This window comes from Neofelis nebulosa, chromosome 2, assembly GCF_028018385.1.
Source record: "Neofelis nebulosa isolate mNeoNeb1 chromosome 2, mNeoNeb1.pri, whole genome shotgun sequence".
NCBI lineage: Eukaryota > Metazoa > Chordata > Mammalia > Carnivora > Felidae > Neofelis > Neofelis nebulosa.
The window spans coordinates 4,596,204-4,622,699 of NC_080783.1; the positions used below are offsets into that span (position 1 = coordinate 4,596,204).

Consider the following 26,496-nt stretch of genomic DNA (forward strand, 5'->3'; position numbering starts at 1 on the left):
GACCAAAGCAAGTGCGGGCTCTGCTTTACAAGTATTTCTGGAAGGAGGAGAAACGGAGTTCTGCCTAAAAGGGACTGCTGCTTTCCACCCGGACCCGCAGAAGTTCAAGCTGGAGCGGCGCCCCCGATGTGGGTAGCTGTCGCTCCAAACGCTCTCTGGCTCCCTCCGGTGTGGTTTCCAAAGGGTTAAATGGATGAAGTCGAGGTGAACCGCTTCCTTTTTAAAAGACGTCTCGCCTGCTGGGGTCTGGGCTGTCGAGGGGTGGCGGCAGGGGCCGTGGTGTGCGAGGACCCCGGGGGTCTCGAGACCCCCAGCCACCCGGGGAGACGCGCCCGGACACCGGGTCTCCTCTCGAGCGGTGGAAGCGCGTAGGGCGCACGGCTGAGCCCGGGCCACGGTCGCTAGCCCGACGCTTCCCGCTTCAGCATCCATTAGACGCCGGCCGTGGCCAGCGGGCAGGACGGGACCCGGGGACGGTAGCGGATCCCCGCGTCCCAGGAGGCCTGCTCCTCAGGCGGTCCCCGAGGCCCCAGTGCTGGCTGCGCCCCTCCTCACCCCTCCGTGCCCTCTGCCCGCCTCCCAGGCCGCCGTTTTCGCGGCCCCGGGATTAGCATATCTGTGAAGTCCCGCAAACAATGCCCGCTGTGCGGGGAGATGAAAGTCGGGCGCAGGGTGGCGGGGGCGCCGTTTGAAGTCCCCGAAAGGTGGGGCCGCGGGAATCCGAGGGCGCAGATGGGAGGAGACAGAGCCAGGTGAGAAACGCCACGCGGCCGGCGCCTCCCTCCCCAGCGCCCCGGGGCCGGGGGTTCGCGGACCGCACGGCCTCCCAGACCCTGCCCGGCCCGGGCCCTCTCTGCCCCTCGCCGCCCGCGCCCCAGCCTCCGTCTCCCAAATGCAGTCCTCCGGCCCGGCTCGTGCCCTCTTCCCAGCCTGGGAAACCGGGGCTGACCGGCTCAGTCCCCGCAGAGGATCCCCCTGCCACCGCTCCCCGCCACCACCACCACCCCACCCCCCCCCCACCCCCGCCCGGGCTGGGTGCTGCCTGGGCGATTAGCGTTGAGCGCGGGCGCAGGGCTTCTCGGTCCATCCAGTACCCCCAGTGGGTCACGCACTCGCCGCTCCAACCTGTAGGGCTTTTCGGAAAAGGAAGTAGGACCCCTGCCTGCGCCCTCGGACGCCTAGGCCCAGGCTCTGCAGCCCGAGCCCGAGGTGGGGTGACGGGTCAGCGCGGCCACGCCCGCAGTCCCCAGCCTCCCGGGTGGTGCAAGAACGCCTCATCCCGGCCCCCAGATCGCACGAGGGCACGGGTCGCGGGCCACCAGGCCGTAGTCCCGCCGGTTCCTCCGCACTGGGGTGGGGAGGGCGGCGCAGGTGTTAGGGGTCACGTTTCCCGCCCTTCAGGCCTGAGGGGAACATTTTCCAACCTCTTCCCCCCACCCCAGGAAAATGCAAAACAAAACAAAACAAAAGTCTCCTCCCCTTCACGTTTCTGGTGTTTGCGGTTTTGTTGCTGCTACTTTGAGGGTGGGGGACAAAAAGCGAAACTTTCTACATAAGAATGTCGCAGCACACAGCCCCGAAAAGTGTTTCTTCTTCAGGGCGCTTTAGAAAAACCCCCTGTTCTGCTTTCTGCATGGTCAAGGAGCAGAATAATGAAACCAAAGACTTTCATTTTATAAACCACTTGATCTTTGCTTGGGAAACTCTATTAATTGAATGGGTTTGCCTTTTTTGCCAGGTCCCCTTTATCATTATTTATGGGCTTTAAATTGTTTAAAGTTCCCTTGACGTTCAATTTACAAGTTTGGGGACTTTTTTTGTTCTGCCTTTTGTCCTGGAGAAAGACATCGTGTTGGAAGTGCTTTGAAAAGCCAAACAGGAGAGGTTGGCAATGAAAGGGAAGCGGGCGAGATCCCTTTTAATTCCGTCCTGTTAGTGAATGGCTCTTTTACATAATTGCAGGAGCTATTTCAAAGCCAGCCAAGGGCTGACTTCACTTAGAACCACATGGAGTCTATTTTGGGCTTTCAGATTAAAAAAAAAAAAAAAAGCTGAATAAAATAGTTAAAAAAGATGAGACTTCAATGCTTTCTGCTACTTGCAAATTGGTGTGTCTGATGGGGAATTTTTTACACAAGCACCCCTTTGTAAGTGCGTCTTGGGCTTGGGAGGGACTGTTGTGAGTTTGCTGGGTGTGAATCTCAATTGCTCTTCCGCAAATAAAAGCCATCCCAAGCTATTTCCCAACTATTGCCAGGAGCGAGAGCTAGTGCAATGACCGAATGATCAGGCCACTCAAAGTCTCTATAAATAAAAACAACACGGTTGCCAGAGAAACCAGCCGGCCTCCTGGGACTGGGTGGCGGGCGGGCGCGCCGGGCCCGGCGAGGTCTGCGGGTTTCTCCGCACCCACGAAGAACCTGGGGCGCCCACGCTGCCCCCTCTCCTGCACCGCCCGCGACCTCGACCCTGGCGGCTGCCTGGAAACACGCCGTTCGCCGCGCCGCCTCCTCCGGGCTGGACTCGCCAGGCCGACGCAAGTTTGCCGCGTGAATATTCATCTACTTGTATACTTAGCACCTTGTCCTCAGCCGTCATACACCTGCGTGCAAGCGTTGCCTGGGACGGCCCCGAAGCGCGGAGACAACTTAATTACCACCGCTTTTACTGACGTCTGGGGTTTTAAGTGGCTTAATACGAGCTTGGCACTGGCCGAGGAAAGTGCCCGAGGGGTGGGCCAACTTCTTTGCCGGAGCTTTCCTGGGGGCGGGGGGCGGGGGGGGGGGAGTTCGCGGAAGTTAACTAGAGTTGGAGGACCCAGGTGTCCCTTCGGTGGCGTCCCTCCTTCTTCCTAATCCCAGGGAGTTGTTGGTGGAGGACCTCTTAAGGCAAAGTTGCAAAGGTCTGTGCCGGCCGGTTTTCGTGCGCAGCCTGGGCCGAGCTGGGTCACCCCAAGGGCTGTGCGGTGTGAGGCAGTTTCGAGGTAAGCAGGTAGGAATCCGAAGGATGGGCAAACCACGTACCTGTCGCTCGCTACCCATAAATCTCTCCGAGGCGACGGGGGGAAACTCTAAAGGCTTTTATTAGTCGCAGTCTCCCACGCTCCGCACGCTTTGCAGGTAGCTGAGGTGCCCCGAATGAATCTTGTTAACCACGGCGAAACACGAGGATCCTTTTATGACGCGAACAGTCGTTTTCTAAGTAGTTAAGCATTAGATGAGAAAATATTACTGCGCTGCATTCGAGAAAAAGCACACTAGTAAATAAAATTCATATTGATGAGAATTCTCTGAACTCACTAATAAAAGAAGATTAGTATTATAACCCCCGCAGTCAATACTTTCCAGAGCAATTTATGGATGCAAATAATATGCCATCAAATTATTTCAAGTGTAGCTATAATTCAACGGACCTAAATCTTCTTGCTGAACTTTAAATGTAGAATTATCACCGAAATAATCAAAGGAATCCCGGTTTCTCGGAGGGTAATCAGGCGGCGGAAGTCCCTAGAACAATATTTTTTCGGCGAAATAGCAAAGTGGATGGCAAATCGGCCTAGGTGAGATGAGTAGGTTACACTCGCGCGCCGCTGTCAAGCGGCGAAGAGACCCGACTACAGCGACGTAAATCAAGCAAGGGAGTCGAACATTTTTTCTTAGTATTCAAACAACACGGTAATCATACCAGAGACTGTGTGCCTGCAACTGTCTCATAATGAGAGGGAGTATTTATTATGCTCGTAAAGAAATCAGCCTTTTGCCCTGGGCTTCGATTTGGAGTTGTTTTTTGTTTTTTTCCTTTTCTTCTCTTTCTCCTTTTGTAGGAGTGGAGAAAGAGGGATAGAGCTCAGAGACCCCACAGACACTTCCTTCCCCGTGGATTCCAACGATCCCCCTGCACACCGCCTAAGCCACCTCGGGGTCTGGGCGTGAAGCGAGTGGAGGCGGAACAGCCGGCAGCGTTCTAATGAATTCCTTTCAAACCGCCTGCCGCCGGAGCCATCTATTACAGCGGCCTGGAGTGGGGAAACGCGCTCGCGCTCGAGACGTCTTTGTCCGGGTGGCGGTGGGGCGGGGGGGTGGGGGGGTGGGGAGGGGATGGGGAGGAGGCGAGCAGGGGGAGGGCGGCTGGCGGCGGGGCCGGCGAGTTTTCCCAGCACTCAGGGGCGCCGGGGATGCACCCTCCTCTCTTTCTTTCCCCCAGGGCCCTTTGGGTGGGCAGTGGGTTTCTGGCGGAAGAGGTGGTCTGGAATTAAGACGTCCCCCTGGGGGCCTTGGGGTTACAGCGGGGGAAAGAGGAGCTTCAAAGAATAGGGTCGATAAATTCATAAAGATCGATTTATCTTTATCTCCCAATTAAATGTGCTTGTAAGTGATACATAACACACGTCCAACACGGGCCAACTCCCCAACCACTAGCTCCTCGGCGTGAGCGGATTTTTAATGACTGATGTAACAATGCCCTTCTGGGCTCTCCTCGCAAGCCAGGTGCTTGTCGGCTGTTCCCGGCGAACGTCTAGACCCAGGAAGTTGGAGCCGAGGCCCTGGAGGCGCGTGGAAGCCCCGCGCGCGCTGGCGCGCTTTGCACCGTCTGCCCCGGCCACGAATAGATTCCCCTTTTAAAGAGAACGCAAGAATTGGAAGTTGGTCTTTTTGTCACAGATTAGGGGATGAGAACATCCCTAGCTCCCACTCCCTCCCCGCCAGTTAGTCCCCTCGCTCCCAAATTCTGGGGTGTTACCATCGTCGAGACAGGGGAAACATCTTGAGGGAATCGGCTCCGTCCGGCAGTAGGCGGAGGGGACCCGCGCGCCCTCGAGTCCTCGCGCAGGAAACCGGGTGGCGGCGCCGGGGTGAGCGCTCCCTCCGTTCTCAACGTGCTTAATTAGCGCCTATTTACAAAACGCAGCTTTTATTTGAGCAAACATCATAAAGCTTTCATCAGGATCATCTCACGTTATACAATCTGGAGGCACAGCAACTCCCCCTTCCTCCCCGAGGATGGGGCAGATAAAGCACTCGCTTTATTATCATAATTATCGTGGCTGTTATTTTGGTGCGCGCAGGCAAAGTGTGTAAATAGGTGCGATGATTAAGAACGTCATGAAAAATGAGAAGGGATCGCTCGCAGGAGGGCCCAGCTCGGGATGGGGGAACCAGCAGCCTCCTCGCCCCGCCCGGGAGCGCGGGGGGGGGGGGGCGCGCTCAGAGACGCGGCCGGCTCCCGCCGGTGGCTAGGGCCTTCCGGCTCCCGACCAGCGAGCGCCCTGGGGGCGGATGTGGAGGGGCAGGACCTTGCTCCCAACTCCGGGAACCTCTTCTGGACCACGGGCGCAGCAGCAGCACCCAACGCTAGGGTGAGCCGCGGGCAGGTTTGTTCCAGCGCTAGGAGGAAGAAATAAAACGCCCTCGGCTGAGCCGCGGTAGGTCCTAGCCCCGGAAGCTGCCCTTGGACGCGGCCTCGACGAGGCTGCCGGGCCACGGGGCTCGAGCCTTGGAGCTTTGGAGGCAACAGCCCCTTTCAAGTTTGCGCGGCGCGGGCCCGGCGCGCAGGCTCCGGCTCTCGGGCCCGCGCGCTCCGCCGGCGGCGCCCGCAGCCCGCTCCCGGCCAGCCCGGGTGGAAGGGGCGGAGCCCCGTTTTCGCCCCGCCTCCTCCCGGCGCAGCCAATAGGCGGTGGCGCCCGGCCCCACGTGACGTAAGCCCGGCCGGGCAGCAGGCAAAATGTGAATGAGAAAGAGGAGCGCGATTTAAAGGTGCTGGCGGCGCCCGCCGAAGACAAGTGCGCCAGCTTCGCGCGCTCCCCAGCGGCCCGCGGGAGGCAACGGACTGCGGATCGGACAGACGGACGCACTGACGGCTGCGAGCCGGGGCCGAGGGGGGCAGACGACACGCGCGCGGGCTCCGACGGGCAAGAGGCGGGCAGCGGCTCCAGCGAGCCCGCGGGGCCCGGGTGCCCTCTCCACTCCGGAGCTCACGACCTCACCCCGCGCGCTGCCCGCACCCGCTCCCGCCGGGCATGCAACCCGCTCAGGGCTGAGGGTCGGCGGCGCCTGCTTTCAGGGTCCGGCTCGGCCCCTGCGCGGCGCACCCGGCTGTGCTCCCGGCGCCCGGCGGGCTTCCTGGCGGCGGCGCGGCGCGGGGACTTTTCGCCTCTCGCTGGCCTCTTCCGAGCGCGTCTATGAGCGCAGCGTTCCCGCCGTCGCTGATGATGATGCAGCGCCCGCTGGGGAGTAGTACCGCCTTCAGCATAGACTCGCTGATCGGCAGCCCGCCGCAGCCCAGCCCCGGCCATTTCGTCTACACCGGCTACCCCATGTTTATGCCCTACCGGCCGGTGGTGCTGCCGCCGCCGCCGCCGCCGCCGCCCGCGCTGCCCCAGGCCGCGCTGCAGCCCGCGCTGCCGCCCGCGCACCCTCACCACCAGATCCCCAGCCTGCCCACCGGCTTCTGCTCCAGCTTGGCGCAGGGCATGGCGCTCACCTCCACGCTCATGGCTACGCTGCCCGGAGGCTTCTCCGCGTCTCCCCAGCACCAGGAGGCGGCGGCCGCCCGCAAGTTCGCGCCGCAGCCGCTGCCGGGTGGCGGCAACTTCGACAAGGCTGAGGCGCTGCAAGCCGACACCGAGGACGGCAAAGCCTTCCTGGCCAAGGAGGGCTCGTTGCTCGCCTTCTCCGCGGCCGAGGCGGTGCAGGCGTCGCTCGGTGAGTCGGCGGCGCGCGCGGCCGGGGCGCGGGGGCGGGAGGGGGGGCGGGGGCGAGCCCGCTCCGGGTTCCCGCGGGCGCAGAGGGGGCGAGGCCAAGCCCCCCACACGACCCCCCGCCCCGGCCCCCTTCTCCGGAGCAGCGGGAGGACGCGGCCGAGCGGTGCCGCGAGGCCTCCGGGGGGCATTTAGAGCCGAGCAACAAGCTAGGGCTTAGGGGTAGTAGCATTTAGCCCTCGGGGCCAGCTGCTGTGCCGGGCGGCTGTTCGTCTGTCCGGCGGCGAGTTTGGAGGAGTCTGTCCCCCCTCCCGCGCGCCGTGACCTGGGGTCCTGGATGAGTTTCAACCTTTAGGGCTGGCGGGTTGGGCTGCGCGTCTCAACCGTGCGTGTGCTCAGGGGCGCCCAGACCTATTAACCCCCTTCACTGGGCTTGGTGCTTGCCCGGGAGAACCCGATTCCCGGGAGGCTGTGCGTCTGCGTGTGTGTTGGGGTGTCTTGTGGGAACTTCTCCTAAGGCTACAAAACTTCCCTTTCGCCAACATCATCTGCCTCAAAAAAAAAAAAAAAAAAAAAAAAAGACCCGGTCTGGGATCTCCACCTCCCTGTGGCCCCACTTTGGCTGCGATGAAATCGAGGTTCACTGAATCTTCACTGGGGGGTGGGGGGAGGCAAGATGGATCGTGAATTTCCCCCTTCAGTCCTCACCCAGCCCCCACCCCAGGGACAAAGAGGATGCTGCTCTCTTGGGCCTCACGCCTCCTGTTACTTCTGCCTTAAGCTGCCGGAGGCTGGGAGGGTGCAGACGCGGCCTGGCGGCCCCTTGAGTGATGGTTCTGGGCAAAGGGCCGTCGCCTGTCCTGTCTCCTCTCCTCCTTTGAGCTTTCTCACGCCCCCCCCCCCTTCTCTACCCCTCAAAGGCCAGGAAATCACAATGTGTTAATGTCATAGAAAGACAATCCGCTAAGGGCGGGGGAGGCCCGAGTGGCGGTGGGAAGGGGAAGAAGGCCAGTGTGCGAAATGTAATAAAACGCCGTTTGGTTTTGCTTTCAGTCGGGGCTGTCAGAGGGCAAGGGAAAGACGAGTCAAAGGTGGAAGACGACCCGAAGGGCAAGGAGGAGAGTTTCTCGCTGGAGAGCGATCTGGACTACAGCTCGGATGACAATCTGACCGGCCAGGCGGCTCACAAGGAGGAAGACCCCGGCCACGGGCTGGAGGAGGCCCCGCCGAGCGGCGGCGCCGCGGGCAGCACCACGTCCACGGGCAAGAACCGGCGGCGGCGGACTGCCTTCACCAGTGAGCAGCTGTTGGAGTTGGAGAAGGAGTTCCACTGCAAAAAGTACCTGTCGCTGACCGAGCGCTCGCAGATCGCCCACGCCCTCAAACTCAGCGAGGTGCAAGTGAAAATCTGGTTCCAGAACCGCCGGGCCAAGTGGAAACGGGTGAAGGCTGGCAACGCCAATTCCAAGACAGGGGAGCCCTCCAGGAACCCCAAGATCGTCGTCCCCATCCCCGTCCACGTCAGCAGGTTCGCGATCAGAAGTCAGCATCAGCAGCTGGAGCAGGCCCGACCCTGAGGGCCCAGGGAGAGCCAGGGCCTGGACCGCCGTTGGAGAAGCTACAGCTCTGGAAGGAAACCACGGTGGCCTCTGCCATGTTTGAAGCAAAACTCAAAGTCACCCCCCCCGCCCCCACACACACACCCAACTTTGGACATCCCAAGCACCCTGAGAGTATATTCATTCAGAAGGCTGAAGACTGCTTTCGAAGGGGCTACAGCTGTACCTGATGCCTGATGACACAGTAAATATTTATTATACTATCCTACTTTGTACATAGATATCTATATAAACTGGATCTCAGCTGCAGTATTTTGAAAGTTAGAGGACCAAACTGCCCTGTAATATTCTCCACTCACATTCCAGAAGAAAACAGAACCTCTGCTGTAATCCTCCACGGATAGCAGCCACCTTTCCATACTTTTCCAAAGGTAAACATAACACTGAAGAACAAACCCTCGTTTTTGTTTCTCTTTTGGTTTTTTTTTTGTTTTGTTTTTTGTTTGTTTTGTTTTTTTTAAGTTGACCGAAAAGCAGACGTTTTGGGGGCAGCCTGGAAATTTGCTTTGCTTTGGTTTTGCCTGGCGTTCTTTCCTGGGGTTGCACATCCTATCTGAGCCATGTTTGGAAGCACGTCTCTGTTGTGTTTAATTTATTTCAATGTAGCTTATTTTCTTATAAGTTATGACATTTAAACAATCGCAGTCTTGTGAATAATAAAAAGGAGAGAGAGAGAGAGAAGGAAAAAAAAAAAAAGACCAATCTCTGGGTCTCGTGTGTCCAGATTTGAGTGTTTACAGGGCACCACCGGAGAATGGCCAGGCAGCTGGTCTGGGACCAGCACTGGATAAAAGTCCCCCGTCCTGGTCTCCGCAGGCTGGCGGGACACAACACACCCCGCACCTTCCCAGGTTTCTAATTGGCGAGCAAGAGCTCTAGCTGGGTTATAAATTTCAGGGAGCCTCACTTTCACCTGAGAAAGCTGACATCTCCCCCTTTTGCATGGTCTAATCACTACCTGGGAGGCTGGCAAACTTGGGCCAGAGGAAGAGGCGGGCGCCCGGAGGAGGGAAAGCGAGTGCGGGTACTGGTGGCTTTCCACTAACTCCCGATGCTCTAAATCGACCACAGCCAGGGAGGAGACGCGTTCCCCCCACACACATCCCCGATCCGAAAAGAAGCGGTGCTCGCTCCCCAGGCTGGGCCGAGGGCCCATAAATCAGGCTCCGGGCGTTATCTTCCGACAGGGGCAGAAACCCACCAAACCGAGCAGGGCTTCCGGGCAGCGCTCCGCGCGGAGGCGGAGGCGGGCCGTGAGCGCCAGCGGGCCGGGCACCTCCCTCGGCGGGCGGGGTCGGAGGGGCGGGACCCGACCACCGCCCCACCCCAAGGGCGCCGGGGCGGTCGGCTGCACAAAGCGGGGGAAGGGAAGACGAAGGCCGGCGGGTGGGCGGCGGGCCCGCGGGGGTGCCTGAGAGCCGGGCGGCTCCCCGCCTCCGCCCGGAGGCCCACGGGGCGCGGGTGGGGCGTGCCCCGACCCCCTGTCCCGCTCCCCCGCCCCCCCACCCCCCACCGCCGGAGCCCAGCCCGGGACGCCCGCTCCTTTCCCGACCCCGAAGCGCCGGGCCAGGCCCCCTGGAGAAAGTCGTGGGCAGGCCCGGGGTGCTCGGGGGGCGTGGAGCGGGCGAGCGAGAGTGAGCGATCGCGGCTCCAGAGCCCTGGCCGCGGCCAGCAAACCTGCAGCCCGAAGGGCGAAGAGAAGCCAGAGGCTTCCCCGGCCTCGGCCTTGTCGGTGGGGAGCGGGTGCCGAAGCCGCCGCGCGCGGTACCCACCGCGGCTCTCTCAGCCCAAGAAGGGGGAACTCGTCGCCCTAGGTCAATACTCGTATTGGCTTAATTTACGCGGGGACTGAGGCCTCCACCGGCACTCCGGGCACAAGGTGAGGGACGGACGCGACCAAGTCACCGTTTCCCGCCGCTGTTCCCAAGACTTCCAGCGGCGGAAGATGGCCCAGACTTGGGTTTTGAGCACAATAAAACGGAGTGGCCGGTCCTCCGAAGGCCTCAGCCGGCTCTGCGGGGCGCGGAGAGCTTGGGGGCGCCTTCCTGTCCCCCACCTAGAGCCCTGGGGCCTTTCCCTGCCCTGGCGCCTGGTCCCCGAGGCCCGGCCGCTCCCCCTGATCCCGCCAGTGGCCCGCCGGTGAGCGCGCCCTGATCGCCCGTGAGCGTCATCTGCTTGGGGCTGGTTTCCCCCGGCCACACGCCGCTACCGTGCATTTGAGGCCAGCGGAGACGCCGCCCCCACCACATCCCGTTCCCCCGCCCCCACCCCGCACACCTGAGCCAGCCGGTCCCTGGGCGGGATGGATCTGCACCCCGGCGGAACAGCGGCTGGTGGTGCAGGGTCCCAGCCGCAGAACCGGGGGAGCGGCGGCCTCCCCGGCGGGGGCGCCCCCACTCGGCACTCTTGGCCTGGGGGAAGATCGCTGGATCTCGAGAGCGGGGTACCCCCCCCCGGCAGATTCTGGAGGGCCCCCACCTCCCATATACCTTTTCAGGGTAACAGGTGTAACTCCTACCCATCTTCTCCAAAAGCCCGTGGTACGGATGGAGGGCACAGAGGGACTCAGAGCCTTGGCCACACAAACCCTGCGGGGAAATGAAGTTCCCTAGAAACTGGGGGCCACCTTCAGGAATCCTCACCCCCCCCCCCGGGAGGGGGGGCGGGGGGACCACGCTCCCCCGCCCTCCCTAGCTGCACTTTGGGAGCAGGAGGAGAGGGCCTGGGGCTCCCCCAGCCTTGCAGAGGTGGCACCACCACCAGCCCCTCTGCCCTCTGGGGAAGCTGCCCCTCCTCCTCCCCAACCCCTGAATGCCGGGGCGCCCCCGAGAGCCCGGTGCTGAGGCCGAGGCCCGGGAGACAGGCCGAGGGGAGGAAGATAAACAAGCGGGAGCTTGATGGCCGCTGTCATCATGGCCGTCATCATGGCTTTCATTTGGCTGCCTAATGAGTCACATCACAGGCAGAGAGAAAAATTGTCAATCGCCCGGGCCCTAATGAATTTTTTTGCAAATTGTAATCAAGCCAGGCCGTCTCAGCTGGCTGATTAATGAGACCCACGAGGCTCGGCCAGCACCTCAGCTTTTTATTCCATCCCGTCCTCCCTGCACTAAATTAACAGCAACTTGTCTGAGCTTCAAATTAACTCCCAATGATTAATTCTGATGGGGGGGCCTGAAGAATAGCTTGTTCTAATAGGCTCTGGCCTGAGATGCTGTTGGAAATTAATACACTTCCCCTTTGGCTGCCGGCTTTAATCCAAGGTTGGGTTTTGACATCACTATATTTGTTGTTACAATAAATTCCACTTACATCTGCAGATCAAATAATTACGCTTGGGAGTGCCACGGCCCTGCGCCCTCAACCATCCGCTAGAGCCCCCCCCCCCCAGGCTGTCCACACCCCGGTCCACCAACCTGAGCAGGGTTAGGTAGTGGAGGGGGGCAAAGGAACAGCCACCCCACCCTCTGCCCTAGCTCTCCTGCGAGCTGGGAGACCCCCATCCTTTGGAGAACCAAGGGTACTTTGAAAACTCAAAGCCAGATCCGTATGGTCCTTGAGCAGAGCCCTCTTGAGATTGGTCTTGGGCCCCAAGCAACCTCCTCCTCCCCTCCCTGCAGGGGCTGGGGCTATCCTTGGAGCGGCCTGGACCTGGACCAGCCCTTGAATCTTCCCCAACCCCAGCCCACGAGGGAATTTTTGAGATGTGGCACCTGCTTCTACACCCAGCTTTCTCCTCCCAGTCTTCAGCCCCCAGGATGGTTCTGTGCAGGACATTTTCAACTAGATAGCATGCGGTGGGGTGGAGTGGGGGCCCTCCAGGCCTGGTGTGCCTCCCGAGATCATCCTGAGTCTACGGCTGTCTGAGCACAGTTCGCACTGGGCCTGCTGCTGGCCCGAGCACCTGCATTCCAAGACGCTGGTTCTCTTGGGGTCAAAGCTCGCTTAGCCTTGCGTCTGTTTGTTCGAGCTTAATTGGCTTAATCACATCGGCTGTGTCTGGCTAGCACCGGGCCTCCGCTGCTGCTCCCTCTGCCCCCGGCCTGTCCCAAGCGGAGTCGCTCGCCCACCCCCTTGGCAGGGGGGTTCTGGATGCTCTGGAAGCCCGTCGGGCGGGGGGTGGGGTGGGGTGGGATGACACTCTGATGGGCCTCAGGATCTGGTCACCAGCTTCCTAGATCCTGGGACTTCCTGGACCCCAGTGGCCGTCCCCAAAAGGCTGGAGCCCGGCTTCCGAAGGCCCTGCAGTAGAGTCATCCTCCGTTCGCTCTCCTCTCGCCTGTGGGGAACTCGCGTGACAACGCAGCTGAGTGGCCTGCCCGCGCCCAGCCACGGCCTCCCTGGGAAGGAGGCTCCCTTACACCAGCCTCTGTTTCTGTCCCCGGAGACCCCAGGCCTCTGCTCAAGCGCAGGCAGTCTGAGCAGGCGGCCTGCTTGGACCCTCTGGAGTCCCAGGGTTTCCTGGAAGGCCCCGGCAGTCAGGGCCTCTTTCCCCCTAAGCTCGGCCGCGCCGGGGCCCTCGGGTAGTCGGGCTCCGGGGGTCTAGGGGGAAGCTGCGGTCTGGGGTGTACCGGGAGCGGCCCTGGGGAGAAGGGAGCAGGCATCCATCTTCATTTTGGGCCCTTATGGTGTAAACAGGAGAAATATGATCTTAGTAACCAAACATGAATGCAAATCACACCGTCAGAGTAATAAAGCACCTAAACCCCGACACACAAAAGCAACACCATATGTATGAAGACAGCCTGCATAAATTATAAATTACATCATAAAAATTGATTGCCTATTTGAATAGTTCAGAAGTGAGAGACCTGAGCTGACTTCCGCCCTCCGTGGCTTTGGGGGAAAGGTCAGGGAGCGCGTGCTCCCGACTGGCCCGAGGACTGGGGTGACTGGGCCTAGAGTGTCCTGCCGGCGCTGCGGCCCAGCCTGGTGGCACGGGGGGAGGGGGAAGCGCGGGGTGGGCGGCGCACTGGACGCGGGGCGCGCCCCGTCAGCTCCGCGCCCGGAGGAGGGGACAGGCCCGCAGCCGTGGATGCCCGGCGAGGCCTGCGCCGGTGGGGCGAGAGCGCCACGGTCGACGCCCGAGTTGGGTCTCAGGAACCCCTGCCCCCAGACCGAGCGAGGCTGCCCCTCAATCGCAGCCCCTCCGGCCGGCGAGTGGTACTGCCCCGAGGGCGCTCAGCCTTCTAGCTCGGACCCCAAGGTCCCTGAGAGCGCCTCCCCCTCCCCACGCGGTGGGCTCTATGGCGAGCACGGGTGTGATGTGTGCGCACGGGTGGGTGTGGGCGTGCAGTGGTAGCGTCTTTGCAGCTGTGCGCTTAACCGGCTCCGTCTAGCCCGGCCCCGCCGAGTTTCTCGGTTTTCCCGGATCCCGGGCTCAGGGGTTCCAGAGTCCCACCCCACTGGAGCAACCCAAGACGCCGTTCCGGGTGCCATTCGAAGTCGAGCGCCCACTGCGCACTCGGGTCTGCGCCTCGGGGCTCCCCCGACTCGTGGACCGCCGGTCGCCCCTTCGAGGGGCCTGCGCCTCTGTGCCCCACCCTGTTTCCTCTCCACCGCGTGGAGGCCCAGAGTCTGATCTCCGGCCCCCACCCCCCACCCCGTGGTCCGTGTCCACTCGCCCCGTTTGGCCTCTGAGATCTCCCCACACACCCCCGCCCTCCATCGTGCGGGCGCACCCCCCACGCCCACTCTGGTCTCTGGGATGACCCCCTCCGCAGCTCACCACGAACACCCCCACCTCCCCCGCGGGAAGCCGCGGCACCAGTGTTCGGGCCCTGGCCTACCCTCTCCCACCGCCGCGCGCAGGCCCACCCTCTGCGCTCTGCCTGCAACAGGCCCCGAGGACTCCGCGTGTCAGCCCCGGAGCTGGCGACGCGCTAGGCTAGGGAGGGGAAAGCTGAGGCCCTGGCAGCTCAGGGAGAGGCCGTCGGGGCGCGAGGAGGGTCTGCCCTGCCCGAACCAACGTGCGCCCCTGGGGCCTCAAGGGACAGAGGAGCAGGTGGGGTCGAACCCGCACACACCCCCCCCCCCCCCCCCCCGGCCCCGCAGCTCAGAGTCCGAAGGGGGCAGGGAGGCCGTCGGTGGGCGCGGCCACCCGTCCCGCGTGCGATTCACGAGCCCGCGCGGCCTGGCTGGGGTAACGACCCCGGGTCCTGCGCCCGCAGTCGGGGGCCCTGCCCAAAGGCGCGCCCAAGGCCAGAGAGAGCGGCCTGGGGTCCAGGCTAATGCCTGAGGCAGGGCCCAGCGTTGGAGGCGACGTCACGCTGGGCGCCCACCCTCCCTCCTCCACCCGCCTTCATCTCCTGGTTTCCCGCCACTGGATCCCTCGGGGCCTTTGTCGTGCTGGTCTGTCTCTGGTGTGGCCGCGCGTCTTCTTAAAGGGCCCGGCCCCCCCCTCCCCCCCCCAGCTCTGTCTCCGCGGCCGGCCGTCAGAAGGACAAAGGCTGAAATGGGATTACACCAACCTGATCCCATTAAGCCGCCCTCCCCCACCCTCGCCCCCCCCCCCACCCCCGGCCAGGGCTCTGGTCACTCAGATCCCCCGCGCGTTCCCTCTGTCCCCGCCCCCAGCCCGACTGCGGCCTGAGCACCTGGTGCGGCGACCCTGCAGCGAGCAGAGCGCTTTGGGGGTTTGGAAGTGGCCGCCTGACCCCGGGGTAGGAGCGCGGCCCTGGCTCTGAATGACAAAAGCCGAGCCCGGCCACACCATGGAAGGAGACAAGGGGTTTGGGAGCGCGCGGGGTGGGGGTGGGAGGAGGGGAGGTGACCCCACCAGGCCTTGGACTCGCCTCCCTGCGGGCAGGGGTCGGTGTAGCCCGGATTGTCTGAAACCGAGCTGGTGGCTCTGTGTCGAAGCTTCCAGAACACCTCGTTGGCCGCGCCAGCCAGGTAGCTAGCTGGGGCCTAGAAGCAACGGCGGGACTCTGTACTCAGCGCTTTCCCTGCGGGCTCTCAGTTCGCAGCCGCTGGGGAGGCAGGGGTGGGGCCCCCTGTCTGCAGAGGTAGCAGCTACACCCCGCGAGAAAGGGGCCTCAAGCAAGGTGGAGCTGGCAGCGGGTTCTGTCCTGGATCACTCCAAACCCGGATCTCTCTCTCCACAAGCCTTGGGTGCTGAGGACACCACCACCGGCCCCCTTGTCAGGGGCGGAGCCACCGGTCTGCTGGGGGGAGGGCGGGAGGTGGAGGCCAGGGGAGGGAAAGCGTTTGGGTGGTGTGGTGGGGGCTGGGGGTGCTCGGTCCTGTTTCAAGTTTCCCTTTTCCTTAACAGAAGCCAGCATCTCTCTTTGAACTTGGCACAGGAAGGGCGGTCAGATCTTGGTAGAGACTCCTGTGAGCTAAACTGGACCAAACCAGTCCACCCATCTGAACCTTTGTTTCCTCACCCGATGACCCACTCAGGGTGCAGCCTTCAAGATGTCTTCTGGGGAGGTTAATGACGTAACACAGGTGAGGTGCATGGTGACGTCAGGGCCATGGGAGAGCCCACTTCTGGCCGGGTGCACGGCTTCGGACTCAGACCGCCTGGGACTCAGACCTCAGTAAGGCGACTCCTCCTTAGCCCTCGAAGGCCACCTCAACACGTCTGGTGCTACCTTGGGCCCAGAGTTGGCAGCCCGCGGGGCTGACGGTGGCTCGACGCGGGAGTCCTGCTCTGTCTTCGTTCTCAGCGAGACGCCAGCAGGCAAGGGCTCCGTGGATGCGTAAATCATGACAAATGACATGAAGTCGCATTTCAGAAAGGCCTTCATCATTCCTAATATGTGCAGTGACTCCTTTGCACAGACACCATCTCCCTCCAGAGGTGTCTGGTGGGATTATTTGGAAAGCCGGTAGGAACATTGCAAAACTGAGAAAAGGACTGTAAACGTGGTGGTGCCACTGTCCTTGGCCAAAGGAGCTCCGAGTGGTGTAAAACCTGGCTACGCGAATCCCTGGGTTTTCCAGTCACGTGGGGGCTCTGTGCCGTCCAGACTGTTGACCCCCGTGGGGTCGTTTGGAACTTACTGAGACAGCCATGCCACGTATAGGTATGTGATTATTGCTCTTAGACTTCAGAGTATTGATCCTGTTTTCAATGTTTATCAATAGTTTTGAAGCGGATCCCCGTTTTCCATGACCATGGCTGGAATTTTCTCCCCAATAATTTCCATATTTCGGCATTTTGAAAGCTATAAATTGCCAGAAAAGAATGATAATCGCCCATCTTTAAATGAGAAATTGTTAATTTGGGATTTATAAAGGACTTTCCTTAATGAATAATAGTGAAGACAGATCTGTCTTCCTGCCTCATTTTGCAAAGTCACATTTGTAAAGTCGGGAGATTTCCATTCTTCCCCCTAATTATTCTCTCCCTCCAGAAGGCAGTTGTGCACTGGAGTGGAGGCCTCCCCCCGGGGACAAGAGGAGAGACTGTAGCAACGCCCTGGGCTCCTAAGAGCGCCTCTGCAGGCTGCCCTCTGCGGACCCCAGCACCACCTGTTTGCCGAGCGCCTCCACCCAGACTGGCCTTGGTGGGACCACGGTCCTTGTGGTACGGGACTGTCGCACGAATGCCAGAGGTACACGCGACAGAAGAGCCCTCGAGGAGATGGGAACAGCCGCCAGTTGAGAATGGGTCTGTTGGCACTGCGCTGGGCATGGGGGACCCAACAGGCCCCTGGGGGCCATACACACCCTTGGGCACTCAGAGTCCAGGCAAGACGGCCACTTCCGGCATGGGGAGCCCAGGGCGCCCTGAGGCTCATGGCAAGGCCCTCTTCCCCTCCAGCACGGACAAGAAAGGTACGCAGGGTGAGGGCGCCTGGGCGGAGGCCACGGATGGGTGGACATTCACGAACACCTCTCCCAGCTCCGCAGGGGTCTGTGGAGGAGTGACTGGGCCCCCAGGGCCTACAATGTCACCCACTTGAGCTGAGCCGCTGGGGTGGCTACTGTGGAATCGCAGCTGGCAGGGCACCACGCTTAGAGCTGGCAAGGAGCCCCCTTCGTGGGTGGTCTCTGTCTCTCTCTCTTCAGAGACACCTCCCTCTCTGCAAAGGTTGGGACGGCACTTGCTTGGTTCAGCATCCCTCTGCCTTGCGTTGAGGACCGCCACACCCTCAGTGGGTCTCGGGGACACGAGGGCCTCCGTGGTGGTCTGCCTGGGAAGCCCTGAGCTCTGGGGGCTGTGCTGGCCCTGCTCTCCCCCGAGCCACTTGGGCCTTTGGGGAGCTTTCTCAAAATGAGTGAATACTAACATACTAATAACTACTACTAAAGATAATGGTCCTTCCACCCACATTACTCTGCTCCAGCCGCCTGACAGCCAAGTAAATGGAGGGGTTTTCAACCTAATTTGGAGACATTTAGCCAAGTCCTTGGTGACGTCAGAGCCCTCGTATTCCAAGCAATTCAGCACATTAAGCCTGCAGCCGGCCAACACCCCTGTTCTGCCACTGTTTCGGCTGGAGGAATTTGATGATGCTTTCAGGAAATTTTCTCATTGGCGTGATTTCTTTCTGGCAGGGGTGCCTTGGTCTTGGAATGATGATTTAGTAAGATGACCCCCTCTGCGCCCTCCCCCCCAGCCCTGAGGTCAGAACCCCCCCCCTCCCCCGGGCTCTCCCTCCAGGCAGGAGAGTTCCCAGATGCTTCACCCTGCTCCCCCTCAACTCTGTGCAGAAACATCAGAAGAGACTGGAGTCAGCTGGAGACCAGCCCATGGCTGGAGAGAACAGGAGTCTTAAAGCTGCCAGGGCTCCCCAAATGAACTGATCCCCTCAATGCAATCCCACCCCGAGTTCCAGAAGACTTATCTGAAACTGAGCACGTGATTTCAACGTACATCTGGAAGAATAAAAATATGAATGTGGCTGGGGGATTTTTAGAGAGAATCCTAACGAGGAGGGGTACTTGCTCTAATATGAGCCAACAACTAATGTCCGTGGCGATGGGCCCTCTTCTGAGCACTTGACCTTCATCAATTAATTGAATCCCCGCGACAAGCCTGTGAGGTAGGTATTGTGTTTAACCGTATGAAATGGCTGGTGTTTGCTAGCCTTTGGGACCTACAAAGTGGCCACTTTGGATTACTGTCACCCACATTTTGCAGATGACAAAAGCCATGCCACAGAGCAGTTAAGTAGGGTTCCAAGTTCACACAGCTAGCAATTGGTAGGTTCAGAATTTACATCCACATAGGCTGGCTGCAGGGTTAGTGCTCATAAGATTACATGATATAATCGGGCCGCCTGGGTGGCACCGTGCGGTAAGCAGCCAATCTTGATCTCGGCTCAGGTCATGATGACCTGAGTCATCTGAGCAGTTTGGGAGTTCGAGCCCCGCATCGGGCTCTGCGTGAATGGCATGGAGCCTCCTTGGGATTCTGTCTCCCCTTCTCTCTGCCCCTCGCCCGCTTCTGCTCTCTCTCTCTCCAAATAAATACATAAACTTAACAAAAACCATTCCATTATATAATCGACAGACTACATACTCAGCAATAGACTGTAGAATATATGAAGATTTAACCTATGGTAAAGGAAGGCCTGTGAGTTTGTGGAAAATGAAGAATTATTGCATGTCGGGGATTTGCTAAAACCGGCTAATTGGGGAAAAAGAAGGGATCTTTACCTCCCATGTTAACCAGGTATCAATTACACATGGATTACAGAATTCAGTGTATGAGAGGAAACCTTCAAAACCTAGGAAAGAGGATTAGCTAAATAATTACCTGCTGAGGGGCAGGACGCAAGGAAAGGATTGCAAAGCTGTCTACATAGAAAACGGAAGCTCCTGTTCATTAAAAAGATCATAAAACAATGAAAATATCAGGAACGACCGGGGAAAATACTTGTCAGAAACATCACAAGGTGGATTAATCTGTTTCCACACCAATGACTAGAATGAAAGGGGAAGGGGCATGAATGGGCATTTCATGGAAGGTGAAAACCAAACTCACTGATCGCACAAGTATGTATGGGGATACGTAATGTCAGACACTGTTCTGGTCTTGGGATGTAGCTGGCATTCTAGGGGGTGTGACATTACAAAGAACAGTAAGTGAATGCAATATAATATCAGGTGTTATTCAGACAACTAAGTGATTGGAAGGAAAACAAGGCTGGGTAGACTGGCAGGTGCTCTTTTAGATAAGGAGGCTCAGGGTCAACCTTGCTGATAAGGTGAAAGTGGGTAGCTCCCTGAAAGAAGTAGGAAGCAAGAAATGCACAGGTGTGGGGGAAGAACATTCCAGGCAGAGGGACCAGAAATAAGACGACTGTGCCTGGAGCAAACTGGCAAGGAGGAGAGTGGTGGGTGAGACAGTGGGTCGTAGAGGTAGTAGCCAGGCCCTTGATCATGGAAGGCTTTGGAGGCTTTGGGAAGAACTTTGGATTTTATTTCAAGGGATACAAGAAGCCATTGGAGGGGTTAGAGCAGAAGAATGCATACTTTTCTCTTTCATTGCTAATAAACACACAAAATTGGTCCAACTCAAAGAGAAGTAAATTAAAACCAAAATGAAGCAATACTGTAATCCTTTAGCGAAGTTTATAATATAAAAATATTAGGGGCGCCTGGGTGGCGCAGTCGGTTAAGCGTCCGACTTCAGCCAGGTCACGATCTCGCGGTCCGTGAGTTCGAGCCCCGCATCAGGCTCTGGGCTGACGGCTCGGAGCCTGGAGCCTGCTTCCGATTCTGTGTCTCCCTCTCTCTGCCCCTCCCCCGTTCATGCTCTGTCTCTCTCTGTCCCAAAAATAAAAAAAAAAAAAACAAAACGTTGGAAAAAAAAAAATAAAAGAGAAAAGCAAATTCATTTAAAAAAAAAATATTATAAGAATTGGTAATATAAAACGTTTGCAAGACCAGACACTGACACAACACAGTGAGGGGACACTCGTTCATGGCTGGAGGAAAAGCATCCATTCAATAAATAATGATTGGGCAGCCACCGTGAGCCAGACAGACTTCAAGGAGCCAGAGAAGTGACTGTGAACAAGAGAAACAAGGCATCCAGGCTCAGGACGTGGAGTACATTTTTTCTCTCAGTTTGTTTGTTTGTTTATTTATTTGAATGTTTATTTTTGAGAGAGAGAGAGAGAGAGAGAGAGACAGAGTGTGAACAGGGGAGGAGCAGAGAGAGAGGGAGACACAGAATCAGAAACAGGCTCCAGGCTCTGAGCTGTCAGCACAGAGCCCGACACGGGGCTCCAACTCACAAGCTGTGAGATCATGACCTGAGCCAAAGTCGGACGCTTAACCGACTGAGCCACCCAGGCGCCCTTCTCTCAGTGTATTTTAAATGTCTTAAGCTTTACTATCAAAAAACAAATAAGAAGACTATTGTTACTACTTTTAGTCAGCATTGTAACTAGAGGTCAAAACCAAAGCAGTAAGATAAGAAAAATTAAAAGCGTACATTTAACAACAATAAAAATATAAGATACTTGGGGAAAATTGCAACAATTTCTTGACAGACATTGAAGCATATAAAAATACATGGAGAGAGACACAATGATTGTGGATGGAAAGATGCAGTGTCATAAATGTGTCAATTATTCTCAAACTGGTTTATAAGATTCAAGGTCATTCCTATCAAAACTCTAGGAGGAAGTTTGAAGAACTTGGGTTAAGAAAAACCATGACATGCCTGAAGATGAAAATAGGTGGTGGTGGGGGGTAACCTATAAGATATAAAGTCTTATAAAGTTCAGTAATTAAGGAAATGTAGTATTGTCATGGGAAAAGACAAATTGAACAGTGAAAGGAAATTGAAAGCCTGGTGCATACACCCCATGTATATACAGAAACCTGATTTATCAGAAAATTTTAAATAAATAGTGCTGAAGCAATTGATGATCTCCCTAGAAAAAATAAAACTGATGCTTCCCTCACATACCACACACACAAATTACAAATAGATTAAAGATATTGGTGTAAAAGACAAAATTTAAAAAAAAACTAGAAACATTTATGGAATAATATGGTTTCTTTTTTAAAAGAATGATGTTTTTAAATGTTTACTTATTTACTTTTGAGAGAGAGAGAGAGAGAGAGAGAGAGAGAGAGAAAGGGCCAGAGAGAGAGGGAGACACAGAATCCGAAGCAGGCTCCAGGCTCCGAGCCGTCAGCACAGAACCTGATGCAGGGCCCACGAACCGGGGGATCATGACCTGAGCCAAAGTCGGACGCTTAACCGACTGAGCCACCCAGGCGCCCCAAATGTTTTTTTTAAGAGAGAGAGAGCACAAGCCGGGGAGGGACAGAGAGAGGAAGACAGAGGATCCAAAGTGGGCTCTGTGCTGACAGCAGCGGGCCTGAGGTGGGGCTCGAACTCACCAACTGTGAGACCATGACCTGAGCTGAAGTTGGATACTCAACCTACTGAGCCACCCAGCCACCCTGAAGAATATTTTTTCTAAAAGATTTCTTCAATAGGTTGCAAAACACACTGCTCATCAAATGAGAGCATTAAAAAATTTTTTTTAATGTTTATTTATTTTTGAGACAGAGAGAGACAGAGCATGAATGGGGGGGAGGGTCAGAGAGAGAGAGGGAGACACAGAATCGGAAGCAGGCTCCAGGCTCGGAGCTGTCGGCACAGAGCCCGACGCGGGGCTCGAACTCGTGGACCACGAGATCATGACCTGAGCCGAAGTCGGACACTTAACCGACTGAGCCACCCAGGTGCCCCAGATTGGCAAGTAAATTTATAAGTACATGCTCAATCTCCGTTGTAACCAGAGAAATTTACTTAAGGCCACTATGAAATATCATTTTCGTCTATCAGATTGGCCAACATTTAAGAGCCTGGTAATACCAAGTGGGAGCAAAGGTATGGACACCTGGAACCCTCTCATACGAACGTAAATTCACACAACCACGTTGGAAAACAATTTGTCTATTATATTGTGAAGTCAAACATGTACAGAGCCAACGTGGCAATTTTACTTTTCGGTATTTATTCTAGAACAGTGGTGCATTCAAAGACTGTCCAAGGAGGAACGAGAAACTGATGGTTTTAAGGAAACCTGAGTCAAACTTCCTAATGTCCTCCTTTCTCTCTCTTCTCCTTTCACCGAGACCCCCCTCGTCCACTTTCCGGCCACCACGCCCAGTCTTTCCTTTGGTGCATCACCCCAGGTTGTAAGAAAATACTCTGGGCTGTCAGGCAAAGGGGCAATGAGAGATTCTGGCGTCAAGGCTGTAAAAAGAGAATGACTAGTGATTGTCGAATAAAAACTTCTGCAAGTCAAGTCGTTTCTAATTCGTCGTTTTCTTTCTTTCCTTCCCTTCCCTTTCCCTTCCTCCCCTCCCCTCCCTTCCCTTCCCTTTCCCCCTTTTCTTTCTTTCTTTCTTTCTCTCTCTCTTTCTTTCTTCTTCCATTCTTTCTTCTTTGCTTCCTTTCTTCCTTTCTTCTTTCTTTCTTCTTTCCTTTCTTCTTTTCTTCTTTCTTCTTTCCTTCCTTTCTTCTTCTTTTCCTCTTTCTTTCTTTCTTCTTTTCTTTCTTTCTTCTTTCCTTTCTTCCTTTCTTCTTTCTTCTTTCTTTATTTCTTCTTTCCTTCCTTTCTTCTTTCTTTCTTCTTTCTTTCTTTCTTTCTTTCTTTCTTTCTCTTTCTTTCTTTCTCTCAAGAAAGAGAGAGCATGAGGAGGGGAGGGGCAGAGAGAGAATCTCAAACAGACTCCATGCTCATTGTGGCTCAGTCTCACAACCCTGAGCTCATGCCCTGAGCTGAAATCAAGAGTCAGATGCTGGGCGCTTGGCCGGGGTGGGGGTGGGGCGGCTCAGTCAGTTGGGCGTCCAACTTCGGCTCAGGTCATGATCTCAGTTTGTGGATTCGAGCCCCGCGTCAGGCTCTGGGCTGACGGCTCAGAGCCTGGAGCCTGCTTCCGATTCTGTGTCTCCCTCTCTCTCTGCCCCATCCCCACTCACGCTCTGTCTCTCTCAGTCCTAAAAATAAATAAAACATTAAAAAAAATAATGTTTAACAATTAGAGAAATAAGGTCACAGGAAGTTAAAATAAACATTTGTGTTATATACATATCTGCATGGCAGAGACGTGTAATAGCATGACCAAGAAATGACCGTTCAGGATACAAGCAGTAGGATATTTTGTGGGGAGAATGAATGGAAGTACAACTTCAAGAAAAAAGAGGGGGTAATAGAAAACTTCTGAGCTTCGAGGACCTCAGTCATGTAATTTTAAAGGGGGTGATGACCGACAGGAAATTGTCATGGTGTTTGCATTCCAGTGGGCGCATTTTTATTTTTACTTATTTTTTATTGAAGAGTGATTACAATGTTACAATGTTATGTTAGTTTCATAACACAGCGAGTTGACGATCCCATACCTTCTTCAGAACTCACCACCATAAGCAGGGTCCCCATCTACACCGGACACGTTTTTTAAAATGGGGTAGCTTGAGGAACTACAAGAGCTGGCTGTAAAATGAGACAAAAACAATGTATTTATTAGCCATTATCCTTCTTCGTATGAAGAAGCCATCATCCTTCTTCGTATCTTTGACAAAATTCCTTATTTTTTCTCTTTTCCTTATAAAATAGGAATGATGTTAAGGAGAGTGCACTTGGAATACAATGAAATAAAAGTACTTTATTTACAAAACTACTGCCATTATTTTAATTTAATTTTATTTATTTTTTAATTTTTTTTTAACGTTTATTTTTGAGAGACAGAGACAGAGCAGGAGTGGGGAAGGAGCACCGAGAGAGGGAGACACAGAATCCGAAGCAGGCTCCAGGCTCCGAGCTGTCAGCACAGAGCCCGACGCGGGGCTTGAACTCACGAACCGCGAGATCATGACCTGAGCCAAAGTCGGTGCTTAACTGACTGAGCCACCCAGGCGCCCCTGTCATTATTTTAAAACGTTAATATTTACAATGTACCAAAATTATGTCCTTTTCAACTCTTTCTTTTTGACGTTTATTTTGAGAGCGAGAGAGGGAGAGAGAGAGAGAGAGAGAGCGCACAGGAGTGGGGCAGAGGGGGAGAGAGAGAATCCCAAGCTGACAGTGCAGAGCCCAATGTGGGGCTCAATCCCATGAACTGTGAGATCATTACCTGAGCCGAAACCAAGTGTTGGATGCTTAACCGAATAAGTCACCCAAGTGCCCCTAAACTTTCTTTTTTTAAAGCAAGAAAACAATTAGCATAAATTCAAGACAGTGGTTACCTTCAGCAGAGGCACCGGGATGGTGGGTTATTTAATTTTTCACTTTCATGGCTTATAATAGCTACTCCATTCTATTATCACATTTTATCTAATTATAAATATTCCCCAATTTTAATTTTGAAAGTCTTCAAACATATACAGAAAAATTAAAAGGACAGCAAGTGAACACCTGTACAGCCTTTGCCCCTCCATTGTCCACTGGTTAATATTTTATTTTTATTATTATTTGTTGTTGAATTACTCGAAACCTTTGTGCATTTTCTGAGAATAAAGACATTGGCCCATGTTACTCTGAAACGATCACCTGCCTAAGACCATTAACAAAAATTCTCCCCATTTATTAAATGGCTCATATTTTCTACTGATATGAATTGCTACTTTTGTCATTATTCTAAGTTCCCATCTTTTTTTTTTTTTTTTTTTGGTTCATTTTCTAGAACCTAGATATAACTCTGATCTATTTGTTATAGGACAAGGAACAGAACGGGAGAGGGAACAGCCTGTGCAAAGACGGGTAGGCAATCAAACGGCACATTCAAGAAAGAGCAAGGCCAGGGGTCCTCCGGAGGTCAGAGGAGAGTTGGGCAAGATCGCGTGGGACTTTAGCGAGACAAGGTGACCAGCCGGACTTTATTCCGGGGATGCTAGAAGCCATCAGCGTTGAGAGCACTTTTTCAGGTGCTGACTTACATTTTTAAGAGCGTTATTCTGGCTTCCAGACGGAGCTTCGACAAAGGGTCCGGCAGAGGAAGCGGGAAGGGCATCTTGGGGCCACGGGAGGGACCGGGTGCTTGGGTATGGGTGCCGACCCAGCGGGGGTGAGACGTCTGAAGATGGCCATGTGACCAAGTCCTGGCCATTGAGACAGTCATGAAGGGAAAATTTGCTGGAGAGTGGTGGGAAATCTGGGAATGTCTTTGTTTTCCTGATAAAAAGGATAGATGTGGTCTTGCCATCCTTTTATCCCAGGGATGTGAATGCAATGTCTGGAGCTGTGGCAGCCATCTTGCTAACAATTGTAGCATGAAGGAACCTGATTTTTTTTTTCTTCTTTTTTTAATAACACTGCTGAGCCACAGCACCGGCCCCGGGCTGTCTGCCTCAAAATATTTTCTGTGATACAATTAAACCTCTCTCCCCTCTCCTAGTATTTATTTGTAGCCAAAATCATCCCAAGCTCTACAGCATCCAAATATCTACTTAGCAGTGGAAAGAAGAGTCTAGAAGTCAGGAGAGAGGGAAGGCTAGAGAAAACTTTGGAAGTCAGGGGCAAATATTGAAAACCTCGGGCCTAGATCATTTAGGGAGGTCCTGGAGGTACAGGATAGGTCAAGGACTGAGTCCTGGGATTTCCAATATTTGGAAGTCAAACTAGAAGGAGCAGCAGCCAGCTAAGGAGACTGAGAGGGAGAAGAGATTGTTGTACTTGTGTGTGTATGTTCACACAAATACACCTTTGTTTTGGGGGTCACATGCTACATGTCTGTGCACTGCTTTGCAACTTGAATGTTTTATTTAACAGTGTATCTTGGAGACCTTCCCCTGTCAGAACCTATAGGTCTACCTTATTCTTTTTTTAAATTTTTAATGTTTATTTTTGAGAGAGAGAGAGAGAGAGCAGAGGAGGGGCAAAGAGAGAGAGAGAGAGAGGGGAGACACAGAATCGCAAGCAGGCTCTGGGCTCGGAGCCATCAGCACAGAGCCCAGTGCAGGGCTCGAACTCACAAACCGCGAGATTGTGACCTGAGCCAAAGTCGGACACTTAACCGAGTCACCCAGGCGCCCCCCTACCTTATTCTTTTTAATGGCCAATTACCATTCTATCACATGGAAATTCCACAATTTATGTGTCATTCATTAAAAAAGGACTTTCATCCTGTTGTTTAATACATGGACTTGGTAAAAAAAAAAAAAAAAATTATGGAACCGGTCTGATTAGCTAGCCATTTGGAGAAAATTAAATCTTCACAAATGGAAGAGGGATGAAAAGTTTAACTGTAACA

The 26,496-nt window shown here is 55.5% G+C and overlaps 1 protein-coding gene across 2 annotated transcripts; it reads left to right on the forward strand.

The window, feature by feature from the left end:
* Nucleotides 1-5,865: 5,865 nt before the first annotated feature.
* On the forward strand, nucleotides 5,866-8,711 carry GBX2 (gastrulation brain homeobox 2). Of its 2 annotated transcripts, none has more exons than XM_058700297.1 (2): nucleotides 5,866-6,701; nucleotides 7,751-8,711. In XM_058700297.1, the coding sequence occupies exons 1-2, from the start codon at nucleotides 6,179-6,181 to the stop codon at nucleotides 8,272-8,274; spliced, it is 1,047 nt and encodes a 348-aa protein (XP_058556280.1). In that variant the 5' UTR covers nucleotides 5,866-6,178; the 3' UTR covers nucleotides 8,275-8,711. The 2 variants fall into 2 exon arrangements, with proteins under 2 accessions (XP_058556280.1, XP_058556290.1); XM_058700307.1 differs by having other exon boundaries at nucleotides 5,866-6,768; nucleotides 7,751-7,859.
* The last annotated feature ends 17,785 nt before the right edge of the window (nucleotides 8,712-26,496 follow it).

What these genes read in the sequence shown, in the direction of transcription:
- GBX2 (XM_058700297.1), top strand. Translation starts at nt 6,179, where the DNA reads ATGAGCGCAGCGTTCCCGCCGTCGCTGATGATGATGCAGCGCCCGCTG. An exon ending in GGCGGTGCAGGCGTCGCTCG is followed by an intron (nt 6,702 to 7,750) that starts GTGAGTCGGCGG and finishes TTTTGCTTTCAG; the next exon opens with TCGGGGCTGTCAGAGGGCAA.